General features: G+C 32.7%; 1 protein-coding gene across 1 annotated transcript in view; it reads right to left on the bottom strand.

Annotated features, from left to right (window-relative positions):
• DNAH12 (dynein axonemal heavy chain 12) overlaps nt 1-13,737 on the bottom strand; it is a 151,200-nt gene that overhangs the window by 93,145 nt on the left and 44,318 nt on the right. Inside the window, exons 15-23 of the mRNA XM_064496402.1 lie at nt 12,886-13,011; nt 11,797-11,931; nt 11,267-11,460; nt 10,472-10,715; nt 5,277-5,462; nt 4,393-4,593; nt 2,528-2,722; nt 889-1,010; nt 512-794 (exon numbers count right to left, since the gene is read on the bottom strand). Coding sequence (XP_064352472.1) covers nt 512-794; nt 889-1,010; nt 2,528-2,722; nt 4,393-4,593; nt 5,277-5,462; nt 10,472-10,715; nt 11,267-11,460; nt 11,797-11,931; nt 12,886-13,011 — 1,686 coding nt within the window. The remainder of the gene's footprint in view (nt 1-511; nt 795-888; nt 1,011-2,527; nt 2,723-4,392; nt 4,594-5,276; nt 5,463-10,471; nt 10,716-11,266; nt 11,461-11,796; nt 11,932-12,885; nt 13,012-13,737) is intronic.

Raw genomic sequence — 13,737 nt, 5'->3', positions numbered from 1 at the left:
ATAGGTCCTCCTTTAATGTTTGTTCATCTCATTTGAGTTTTTAAGTAATCGTTTGAGTATAAACAGCAATAAGTAAACTAGATCATGCATTTAACCCCTATGTCTGAAGTTCTTTCTGATCCTAGAGGCTTTTTACAGGATACCCAGACCCTCTCCCATTTGCTCTTTACCTGATTAATTCCTAGTTATCCTGTGGGTCTCTGTTTCAAGTTTACTTCCTCTTAAGAGCCTATCACTAGCAACCCACCTCTCCCATTCTAAATTATATACACCTCATTATTCTTTCTTACAACACCTTTTTTTTCTCTTGTAGCACTTAATCACATATTATTAACAATTCTTACTACTATTATTATTTTAATAACAATGTTAGAAACAAAGAGTAAAGAAAATAATAAATGGCTTAAAATAGTAAGAACTTTAAGTGTTAATTTACTGGTACCCATTCAAAATCTCCTAAAAGAAAGCATTTACAGGATATAGGATATGTATTAAATTCTAGGAAACACACCAGCCTGGCCACAGCGATCACATCATGAATACTCTGGAGCATCAAATCTTCCACTTGAATGAGCCACTTTTCCACAGCACCTCGCGCAGCAGACGTGGAAATAAGGGCAATCAGCTCCACTCGCTCACCTTCAGAGCTATACATGGCTTTAATGTCCAGGTTGGGAAGGAACTCCAATTTAGCAATGCCCTCAAAGCATTTTTTTAAATGAGGCTGAACTCTAAGTGGATCTTTGGTCTCTGACAAAATCTCTAACATTTCATCATTAGATAAGAAGAAAAAACTAGGGAGAAATATGCAAATATAAAAGCTTTAGTTATAATTCACCACTCATCAAAAAATGCTTTAATTATAGCACAACTGATTATCCATCATACCGAGGAAAGAAAAGTCTTTTTTTTTCAAGATATGCGTTCAGGCCCTTCATAATTTTCTCCAAAAGTTCATTGCAGTTCTGTAGTTTTTCCAGTAAACCTGTTAAAGAAGTAGCAGCAAGAACCTAAAAGAAACCCATTTGTCTGGGTCAGCACTTATGTACCAGATATAATGATAAGATCTATACAATAGTTTATGTTATATGTTAAAAATGTTAAGACATCAAAAAATTTATGAAAATTATCATAAAATTTTTTGTAATATAAAACTATTAAAATTCAATAAATCATAAATATTCTTATCCAAAGATGCTAGTTACAATTGAGAAATTGAGATTATCATGCATGTTTTCATTTCTGCTATATTCTTTTGAATGATGTGGGAAGTCTGTTAGGTTTGTGTGTGATTTAAGTTTTACATTCACAATGGTCAACTATAACAATCTGTGGTATGAGTTGGCAAACTACATCCCATGGGCTAAATCCAGTCTACTACCAGTTTCTTTGTTGTTGTTGTTCTTGTTCTTGTTTTTCAGCTTTATTAGATATAACTGACAAATAAAAATTGTATATATTTAAGATACACATCTTGATGCTTTGATATATGTATACATTGTGCTGTCAGTTTTTGTATGGCCCTCAAACTAAGAATTATTTTTACACTTTTAAAAGGTTCAAAAATTTAAAGGAAGAATAACATTTCATGGTACATGAAAATGTCAGTGTCCAAAAACAGTTTTATTGCAGCATGGACACATATTCAGTTACATACTGTCTTTGGCTGCTTTCTCGCTACAACAGCAGCAGAGCTGAATAGTTGTGAAAAAGACTGTATGTATCACAAAGCCTAAAATATTTACCACGTGGCCCTTTGCAGAAAAAAATTGCTGACTTCTGGTCTATAAGAAATAATGTCTTACAAAGGTTCTAAAGTCAATGTGTACAAGAAATCCTTGAAACTCATAAATTTCCATGGACTACTGACCCTCAGTAAGTCCAGCATGGCTACTTTTTCATCCAATGTTGAAACAAATTGTTATTTCTTAAACTGAATACCAGATTTTAAAAAGTGGATGTATATGTATGAATTTTGTATTCTGTGTGTATGAAAAATACATAGTCTTTCAACATTAGAATCACACTCAACAAGGTGCTATACTCACTAGGAGAGACACATAGCAAGTGAGACCAGCTAAGAGAACTGCTGATATCTTTTTTCTATCACTCATAAGCATATAGAGTCACTGAGTGGAATATCAGGTGAATCACCTGCATTACTCATATGCATTCATATTCATTCTCTCTCTCTCTCTTTCTCTCCCACCCTCTTGCTCTCTTCATTTTATTTTATTTTACTATTTATTTTATAAGATGGGGCCACTGAGTATACATACTAGAAGCCAAGTGAATTAAATGTACGTTTGAAGCAGCTCCACTATCTATATTAAAGTTATGAGTAAGCATATCTTATGAATTGAAAAGTAAAATTATTTTATGCTTTTTTATATTTTTCTGAACTTACCAGTTCGTATACAATGAGCAGGTTTTATTTTTGTAGTTGGAAAAAAAAAGCCAAATGCTTTCTGTAACAGCCAAAAATAATAATCCCCTTTATTTGTAAGAGAGAAAACAAACACTTCACCTTTGGATCTTTTGCGCAAAATTTCATGATATCCCTCCAATGTCGGTCTACTGTCTGAAACTGACGCCCTTCTTCTGGCATCTGTTGCATGATATCCTCAGAACAAAAAATAGGCTCCAAATACAGCCAATGAGCTTGTACTTTTAACCATTCATCAATCGTTTCTTGTATTCGAATCAAACGGTCCTCCCAGGCCTTAATGAAAACACACTATACTAAATTCCAGGTATACAAAGCCCACAAATTGTAGCAAGGAATATTTATCTAAAATTTACTGTTATTTTTAAATCAATTTAAAACAGTTCAAAGTCACTTATGGGCATTTCACATGGGCTTAGAAAAACTCTAGTAGGAGATCTGAAGTTTTCCTAAATCATTGAAACTCACAATTGCAAATAATTGTAGTTATAGACCAATTTCCTAATCTCTAGGTGAACCATCCCATGCTCAGAAAGCATCCAGGAATATATTCTACTCTACACCAGTGGCTATCAACCTAGGGGCTATTCTGCCCCTACACAAAAGGACATTTGACAATGTCCAGCAGCATTTTCATTTGTCACAACTGGTGAGATGAAGGTTCTACTAATATCTAGTGGGTAGAGGCTATGGATGCTGCTAAACCCTTCCTACAATGTATGGGTCAGCCCCCACAACGAAGAATTATTTAGCCCAAAATATCATCGGTGCTGGGTTGAGAAACCTTGCTCTACGTAAACACAATTTGAGGGGGTGGGAGTCTCCTTATTCTCACAGATCTCTGAGAATCTGCAGATATTTCATTAGCCAAAGCTCATTCATATAATCTCTGTTTAGTTCTGAAATCCATGACCTAAATTCCTGTTTATCAAGAGATTGGGCCTCATATTTTTGTTTGTCTTGTAAATTCACCCTTGTTAAACGAAAAAATTTCTGCAAAAGCCATCAGGAAATGGCAGGTCAGCCTGATTCAAGGGAAAATATGCAGCATGATGTCTTTTGGAAGAACACAACTCTTTATCTTCTCCAAATATTGAAAGCCAAGGTGTTCTCTAAAAACACCATTTATGCTTAAATTAAAACCAGAGTGCCTTGTTTAAAATTCCAGCTTTGTCATTTATTAGCTGTGTGAACTTGGGTAAATTACCTATCCTCCTATGCCTTGTTTTCCTTATCTATGAATGCAGACTGTAACAGTGCCTACCTTGAGGGTCTGCTGTGGGGATTAAATTGGTTAATAAATACAAAGCCCCTAGAGCAGTATCTGGCATATATTTAGAAGTTAATAAATATCAGGGGAAAAAATCCATTTGTTGTTGATCTCTTTCCCATTTCATATAGTCTCCAGTCAGAATTTTAGATAGTATAGATACTACCTATAAAGCTATTGGTTATTATAATTTATTTGCTTTCTATATTTACCCACATCAACTATAAGGATATTAAATAATCTTATCCTCAAATATCATTTGTTTTTCTCAAATGGACAATAATTCATTAATTACTCTAAAAGACCCTCAAGCTGTTGTTCACAAATACAATTAAAGAATGGTGTTACAAAACTTCACTACTGTTTACAAGAATATAGCATGAAACAGGGATCTAGGCTGTCTAAACTTAGATTAAATAATACCAACTTTTTTCCTTCCAAGTGTATCACTGTCATTGGAGAATATTTTTCTTAATAAAACACCATTTGTTCTTTTTAAAATCATTAGAGTTAATGTCTCAGATCTGTTCTATATAGTTTCACATTAATTTTACATAATCTGTTCCTATATTTCACCAAAGCTATCCAATAAACTGATTTATTTCCACAAGAGCATTTATGTAATAAGATTGCAATTTTTATAAATAACCAGAGTTGACTATCATATTTAACATACCTTGATCTCTTTTTCAAATGGTTTGATGAAAGGTGAGCCTCTCATTGTCTGAGTTTTTATAATTTGATCATCAAGCAGAGCCTGAATCTCATCTACTGAAGACAGAATACATACTCCAGCATCACGATATAGACTTATATGAAAAGCAATATCATCCCAAGTTCCCATCATTGTATGCATGGCTTTCTCTAATGAAAATTCCTAAAAGGGAAGAAAGTATAAAGACTGTGAGAATGAAGAAAGGATCTTATTTACTATATTACCTTTCCCTAGTGAATTCAGTAAGCATTGGTACATTACACAGCCATTTTCTTAAGATAATCTGCAACGGTCTTTAAGTCAGAAAAAATTTTAAAACAATTTAAAAAGTCCTATGGAGAATGACAACATAGTTTTTAAAAATTCACTTGCTCTGAAAACTACTGCTGTCAGTATCAAACTAGACAACAGAATGAAAGACCTGCTGGATTTTCTCTGAAGTGGTTTTTCTGCAGTCTACAGTCTGAAGATGTTTTCAGTGTATTTCAAGAACACTAGAAGGCCATACTTACTCTACTAGAATACACAAACATCACATGCCACACATACACACACACGTATTCTGTATTCATAATGGAAAATTATATATCAAGATTAGCATATCATCCATGCATATCAGAATGTGGCAGAATCAAGAAGACAGCAAAGGAACAATTTGTAGTCTGGATTCAGGACAAGGAAGTTGTACAGAAGCACGTACTTTGTAGGGAAAAATAAGAGTGATCTTCTACCACTTTCCCCCATGTCCTCCCACTGCTATCCAGTACGATACATTCACAACAAAAACTGATTATTTGATTAACAAACTCATCAAATAAGGTATTTCAGTTGATCTTCATATTTACCTTGCTTGCACCTGCACTTATTACTTCAAATTTTCCCAAGTATGGTGTAAGGTTTAATTTTAAAACTTTCCTCAGTGTAGTTCCAGAGTCTGGAGTCAAGTCATAGCCTACAATTTCTGACAACTGTTTCCAGTGACGTGATCTCATTCCAGGATTGCACAGGATGGAGACAGTAGGGATATAGTCCTAATGGTGAAAATAGAAATAATAATGAGTTACTCATGTGATTTCCATATATAAACACTTGAAATTATGTAATATATTTAGTGAGCCCAATCAAAATCCAGTTAGATTTGGAGTGGGAGAAAAACTAACAAAATTAGTCTAAAGTTCATCTGCACAAATAAACATACCCAGGAAGATTATAACGGTAAAGAAAGCAAAGGGGTAAATGTTCTATAAAATATTAAAGTATATGATAAAGCTATGGTAATTAAAATGGTCATATTATTATGTAAATACAAAGTTAAGTTTATTCTACATATTACATGGAGAAATATATAGTATAACATATTATAATATATAGTTATAAATACACATACACACATAACATATATGGGGAAAAGCCTGCACCAAAATGCCAAAAGGTAACTGTTTGGAGATAAAAATTAAATATTCTACAAAAAACTTAGTTCATTGCTCTTGATACTGATATTAGAACATTTTCTTTAAAATCAGGAACAAGATAAGCATACTTATTATTAATACTTTAAATCAACACTGTATTGAGTGTCTCAGCCACTGAGGTAACATAAATACATAAAAGGTATGGGGGAGGAGCAGGGTCAAGATGGCAGAGCAGAAAGACCCTGAACTCATCTCCTCCCATGAGCACAGCAAAATTACAACTACTTACAGAGCAACTCTCTATGAGAATGACCTGAAGACTAGCAGAAAAGATGTCCATAACTGAAGATATAAAGGAGTGACAACAAGATGGGTAGGAGGGGTAGAGAAGCAATCCAGTCAGGAGAAGAATGGATGAACACAGTGAGAATTTCAACTAAGAATTATAAAATATAAAGAAGAACCAATCAGGGCTGAAGAATATAATAACTGAAATGAAAAATACATTAGTAGAAATCAAAAGTAGATAGGATTATACAGAAGAACAGATCAGTGATCTATAGGACTGAGTAGTGGACACCACCCAAGCTGAGCAGAAAAAAGAAAAAAGAAGATTTAAAAAAACGAGGATAGTTTGAGAGACGTCTGAGACAATATCAAGCCTACTCACATTCATGTTATAGGGGTCCCAGAAGGAGAAAATTGAGAGAAAGGGCAGAAAATTTATCTAAGGAAATATTAGCTGAAAACTTCCCTAACCTAGAGAAGGAAACAAACATTCTGGTCCAGGAGGCATAGAGTCCCAAACAAGATGAACCCAAGTAGGTCCACACCAAAACACACCATAATTAAAGTGACAAAAATTAAAGATAAAGAGAGAATCTTAAAAGCAGCAAAAGAAAAGCAACTAGTTACGTATAAGGCAACTCCCATATGACCATCAGCACCCTTTTCAGCAAGAACTCTGCAAGCCAGAAGGAAGTGGAACAATATATTCAAAATAATAAAAGGAAAAAACTACAACCAAGAATACTCTGCCTGGCAAGGTTATCATTTTGAAGGAGAAAGAAAGAGTTTTGCAGACAAGCAAAAGCTGTAAGAGTTTATCACCATCAAAAAGACCTTATATGAAATGCTAAAGGGACTTCTTAAATGAAAAATAAAAGGCCACAACTAAAAATATAAAAAATAATGAAAGGAAAAATCTCACCGGAAAGGCAAACATACAGTAATAGAGGTGAATCAACCACTTATAAAGCTAGTAGGAAGGTTAAAACACAAAAGTAGTAAAATTAATTATATCTACAATAGCTGTTAAGGGATATAAAAATTAAAAGATGTAAAATATGATATCAAAAGCATAAAACATTTGGGGGGTTACTAAAAATGTAAGGCATTCAAACTTAAGACATCATCAACTTAAAATAGACACCTATTTATAGATTGTTATATATGACCCTTCTGACAACCACAAACCAAAAACTTACAACAGATACACACACAAAAAAGAGAACCGCTGGGTCACTGAAAAACTCAAATAGGAAATTTAAAAATACCTTGAGACACATGAAAATGAAAATGCAACATTCAAAAATCTATGGGAAACAGTAAAAACGGTTCTAAGGAGAAAGTTTATAGCAAACAAGCCACCTCAGGAAACAAGAAAATTCTCAAATAAACAATCTAACTTTACACTTGAAGGAACTAGAGAAAGAGGAACAAACAAAATTCAAAGATAATAGAAGGAAGGAAATAAAGACAAGAGTGGAAATAAAACAGAAACTAAAAAAAGAAAGAAAGAAAGAAAAAAGGAAAAAAAATCAATGTAACTAAGAGCTGGAAAACTTAGAAGAGAGGTCTGGGCTGGAGTTAAACATTTGGGCGTTGCTAGCTTATAGATGGTATTTAAATTCATCTTTTTTTTAATGAGATTAATAAAAGCATCTAGAGAGTGAGAGTAGAGAGAGAAAAGGACGGATGAATGAGCCTGAAGACCTTCCAATATTAGGAGGCTGAAAAGAATAAGAAGAAATAGCAAGCAAAAAATTTAGTGATACTACTGGTGATATTGGGACAATTTGTTTTTCTTTCATCTCAAGATGGCTTCCAGAGATGATAGTAACACACTGCTATGAAGAAAGGGGTAGTGGATGGTGCTGATAAGAAAGGAAAAGAGTATCATCTGGATAAATTTTAAAATGATCAAAGGCTTAAATGTTAACAATAAACTATAACTAAATCTCTAACTAGGCTGATTAAGAAAATAGAGAGAAAATTAAAATTATCAATATTTGGAATGAAAAAGGAGTTATCTCTATAGATCCTACAAACATTAAAAAGATAATAAATAAATGTTATGAGCAACTTTATGGCAATAAACTCAACAACTTAAAAAATGGAAAAATTCTTTGAAAAATACAATTTACCAAAATTGACACAAAATTAAACACAAAATCTAAATATCCCTATATATTTTAGAAGTTAAAACTGTTTTCAAAATCCTTCCCGTGAAGCTCTAGGTCAATGGTTTCACTGGTGAATGTTTCTCTAAAATATTTAAGAAAAAATAACAATTTTATACAAAACTCTTTTGGAACATAGAGATAAAACCTCCCACTTGTTTCATAAGGCCAACATAATCCTGATATCAAAACTTGACAAAGACATTATAAGAAAAGAAAATTAAGATCATATTCCTCCTGAACACAGCCTCAAAAATCCTCAATAAAATATTAACAAATAATAAACTAGAATAAAATAAACTAGAAGAAAAATATTAAAGTACTAGAAAAAAACATTGTCTTAGAATGGGGAAGGCATTTCTAACTATAATTCAAAAACCAGTAGACATAATAGAAAAGAAAGATAAATTAATAACTACATTTCTAAAAAGGGCTTCTGCAGCACAAAAGCCACCATAAACAAAGTCAAAAAGCAAATAATAAATATCTGCAAAGCATATCAGAGATAAAGCCTAATCTCCCTAGTCCTGTTTCTAGGACTGATCGTGTCCTAGATATCATTAAGAAAAAGACCAATTACTCAATTTAAAAATAGACAACAATATAACCAAACAGATCACAGGCAAAGAAATATAAAATATTCTTAAATACATAAAAATATGCTTAACCCTTTATGTAATAAAAAAAAATGAAAATTCTCCTAGCAGATCAGCAAAAATTCAAGTCTGATGATATTCTGTTGTCAAAGTAGGCAGGAATAAGCCAGAAAGAGAAAGAAAAATACCATATGAGATCACTCATAAGTGGAATCTGAAAAAAAAAAAGAACATAAATACAAAACAGAAACAGACTCATAGACATAGAATACAAACTTGTGGTTGTCAAGGGGGAGAAGGGTGGGAAGGGATAGACTAGGAGTTCAAAATTTGTAGATACTGACAGGCATATGTAGAATAGATAAACAAGATTGTACTGTATAGCACGGGGAAATATATACAAGATCTTGTGGTAGCTCATTGTGAAAAAAATGTGACAATGAATATATGTATGTTTACGTATAACTGAAAAATTGTGCTCTACACTGGAATTTGACACAACATTGTAAAATGATTATAACTCAACAAAAAAAGTTTAAAAACAAAAACAAAAAAAACCAAAGTAGGCGGGAAGTATATACTCATAAAACACACACAGAAGGTAATTCAACTGTAGATTCTGACCTGGGATTTACTCTTCTGCAGTTTACTTTGTAGTCACACCTTTATACACAGAAATTTTACACCAACATATAATATTATATAGGTACAAAAAGAATGAAAAAAATGTTTCCAAGATAAAGGGGGAAAATAATACATACAGTATGCTATTTTTATGTAAAAATATGGAAGGATTAGAATATATATTCACATTATTACATGTGTAAAAAACTCTGGAAGTATACACAAGGAGGTAGTAACACTGACAACCTAAGTTACACAGGTGAGAAACACAGGAAGGAGAATTTTCAGATATACCTTTTTTTAACCATGCAAGTGTATTAAATATTGAAAATAATTTTAAGTTGTTACTTAAAAAAATTTTTCAAGCAGCTCATAAAATCTCTGAGAGTGCTAGGCACAGACAAGGACAATGCTCAAAACCCCAGGACAGAGTTTTGCACTCTTGAGTATGGTGACAGTGGAGACGGCACTACCAATACATCTTCTGCCACCACTGCCTTGGGAAGTTGGATGCATTATCCACTGTCACAGAAACTCTATGAATGAGATGAGAGGCTAAATATCTTGCCCAAGTGGCATACTGCCACTACCAAGCAAATTTATATTGTGATATATACCTTGGTAGTGTGACTCTAAAGCTTTCTCAGCTAACTGCTACCCTGTGCTGCTGCCTATAGTATAGGCTGATTTGTTCTACTAATTTTTTTATCCTCTTCATATCATTGTAGCTGTCATTATAGTTTTCTCTATTTGTCAAGCATTGTTCTATGAAGAAATTGATTTCAATGACTTCATCAGGAAAGAATGAAGCATGAATTCAATAACAGATCAAGTTTTCTGGATTCAATTTTGATTTTGCTTTCCAGTCTTTCTATTTGCCTTCATTAGCACATGATGTGAATAGCTCTATCAGGGCTTTCTAAAATGTCATTAAATGTGCTCATACCTTAAAAACTTTTATCTGCTCCATTACTGTAGCGCACATAGTAATAGTAGGATTCTCTTTTGGTTCTTCTTCAAGTTTCTCTTCTTCCAGAGATCGTCTTTTTGCTGCTTTTCTTTTTTCTTGTAATTCCTTCTTTTGCTTTGATTGGAAAAATTTCAGTGTCTTAAAAATTTCTCGGGAAAATTCATCTACATCAGCTTCCATGCTTTCCCCATTAAGATCCAAAAACCCTCCATCCATCCACCTGAATTGAGAGAAAAAATAATAATAAACTCAGAGACTTTTAGTGTCTGCAAGGGCCTTAGAGATTCTTTCGGCTAGGCCCTTCATTTTATAAGAGAAAAAACTGAGAGCAGGAGCAACTAATGGTTTTTCTCAGCCATACACATAGAGCTGATAATTGAGTGACAAGACTAAAACCATCATTTCAGCTATGCTGCATGCCCTAAAAATGAATCAGACTATAAATGGACAACTAACGGTATCCAAATAAAATGGAGATGTGACTCCATACTTCTAATTTTCGGTGTAAATATTAGTCAAATTAGTCAAATTAATTAATTGCATAAAAAAAAGAATCAACCCTGGAAAACCCAAGTGAGAGTTTAGATATTATATTAGTAAGGTTAGTTTCCAATATTTGATGCTTCTCCTATATGATATTTGGCTTTTCTTTCAAATGGACAGATAAGTCCTACTTTTAAACTTAGCAAATACCAACAAAAAAATTAATGTACATTTTACACATCTTTTTATATCATTTCCTTAATTTTTTATTACATTACCAGAAATTACCGTTTTTCTGTTCGTTGCCACTTCAAAACAAAATTAAAAAACTTCTGATATGGCTCAATGTTAACTTTTAATTTATCCAATTCAGGATATTTTGTCAATTCCCATTTGAAAAGTTCCTCTTCTTTATTAATAAATTGAACCGCTTCCTCAGATTCCTGGATACGTTTTTGTAGTTGTCTTACATCTGTTACATACTGAAAGCAAAAAATTTTTTATCTCAAGAAATAGCCAAGTAACGTTATAAAAATAGGATTATATAATACAGCATAGGCTATGTCCTTGCATTTATATAGCAGCTTTAAATATCAATTTCACAACATTACTAAGACAGAGGCAAAAGGTATGGTTATGTCTATTTTACAAATAGAAACTAAATCACAAAAAAAGATTAGCAGCAGTTCCAGGCCTAAGAGTCAGGCCCCTGTTTGCCTTACTAAGCACATGTTTTTCTGTATTTTTAAATTATTGCAAACATGTCCTGTATTCATCTACGAGCCTGCCATAGCTACTGTCTTACATATTTATCAGACCTGTTGCATGCGGTCCAGTTCTGCAAATTCTGCAAACTCTTCCATACGGCGTGATTCCTTTTCTATTTCCAAAATCAGTTTCTCTCTCTTGGCTATTAGCTCATTTTCTTTTTTATGTTTAGCATTCTCGATGAGCTTTTCAAAAGACAATTTAAACATGTTAATTATTTTGTTACAAAGCAAAGAATTATCAAATCAGAAATCTGAACACTTTGTATAGTAACAAAAACCATCAGAGCAGTAAAAATAAAACATTGTACAAAAATAAAACATTGACATAAAAATGCAAAGAATAATGAACAACACAGAAAACCCTTCCTATATCTCCAAAGTGACTGTAAAAATTCTTATTTATTAAATAGATATTTTATTTAACAGATTCTGGGAAAATAATAAAAGCTATTGTTTATCGAGCACTTGCTACCTCCAGACTTGTTAAACATCTTACCTACATTACTACAAGTATTATTATCCTCATTTCAGAGATGCAGAAACTTGGGCTTATAGAGGGTAAGAGGCATGTCCAATGTCAGAAAATTGAAATCTGGATTAGAACTCTGATTTATCTGACTGAAGTCCATGCTTCTCATTACTATACCATCTCACTTCCCAACTTCAGAGAAACTGGTTTACATTAGGACTTTTTCAAAATCTGAACTACATTCAGTCTTATATAAAATCCTGAATCTGCTACTCCTTATCTTGGTGAGACTGGAAAAGTTACTTAACTTCTCTGAGAGACATGTTTCTTATCTATGAAATAGGGAAAATAGGAGCGCCTGGGAATTTAGTGAGTATTAAATGATTTAATATGTGGAAAGTACTTAGCACAGTATTTACTACTATTATTATTATTAATTTGAATAATAATTCTGACTTTCTTACTGCCAATCCCACTTTTTACAACCTTCTGAGTTAAGCTTAACAGTCTGCCTGAAGCCTGCAGGACCATAAATGTTGCTAACCCCAAACTCATAGTGACACATGAAGTTACTTCTTAAAGGTATATGGCAAGTATGTATGAACATTAAATGAACACTGTGCTTAAAATATCAGAATACAAAAATACATACTGAAAAATATATTTACCTCATCATTTTCATCAAAGACAGGATTAATTTTCCAAGGCCACATAAGGACAGCTGAATTTAAAGCTAAGTCTTCTTGAGGAAATAGAAATACATCAAAAAAGTAAATCATCCGGCGTTTGGATTCCTATGGAAGAAACTCCAGATATATTAAACCATATAGAAAATCTAAAGCACTATGAAAAAGAGAAAAACCAACAGTAATTTCTAATACTCTCAAATTTCCATCTGACTTAGATTACTAATTGATATTTCATATCACCCAAATCAGTTATTTCAATAACTATAGGATTATTTATTTGGTTTCATAACACACAATTACAGATTTTTACACCCCCCCAAAAGAGCTTTTTAAAAGTTTTTACTTGCAGTTGACTTAACGTAATGGTATTCTTGACTCTCCTTGTATATGACTAAAAATGGTGATCAAATATGCAGCTTCTGTTCAGCAACCCTTTAAATTTTTTTACATTTAAAGAATTTTACATTTTTTATTCTTATGTATTTAATTTTTGAATCTCTGGAGATGAAGATTTTAGCATCCTTTATTTTGTTTTGCATCTTCAATGACATTACCACCTTTTTGCCTACCATTAGCATATAACAATTTTCCAGAAACAGTTTAGGAGTGAATGGCCAAAAACAAACCTCAAAAAACAAAAACAAAACCTTTAAAACCAGTAGTTTTACCTGAGTAGAGAAGTTTAATATCTTTACCCACTATAGCCTTCATTGATCCATATGCAGTGCTGTAATTTTTAAGAACTGAAATACAGATTCAAAGGCTAATTTAAGGTTTTTGTTTTGAGATACAGGTATGATGTATATGTATATAATATAATGTGCAAAATGC

The sequence above is a fragment of the Camelus dromedarius genome, chromosome 17 (assembly GCF_036321535.1).
Source record: "Camelus dromedarius isolate mCamDro1 chromosome 17, mCamDro1.pat, whole genome shotgun sequence".
Lineage (NCBI taxonomy): Eukaryota > Metazoa > Chordata > Mammalia > Artiodactyla > Camelidae > Camelus > Camelus dromedarius.
The sequence above is the reverse complement of the archived record's forward strand: the minus strand, read 5'-3'. Positions and strand labels throughout refer to the sequence as shown.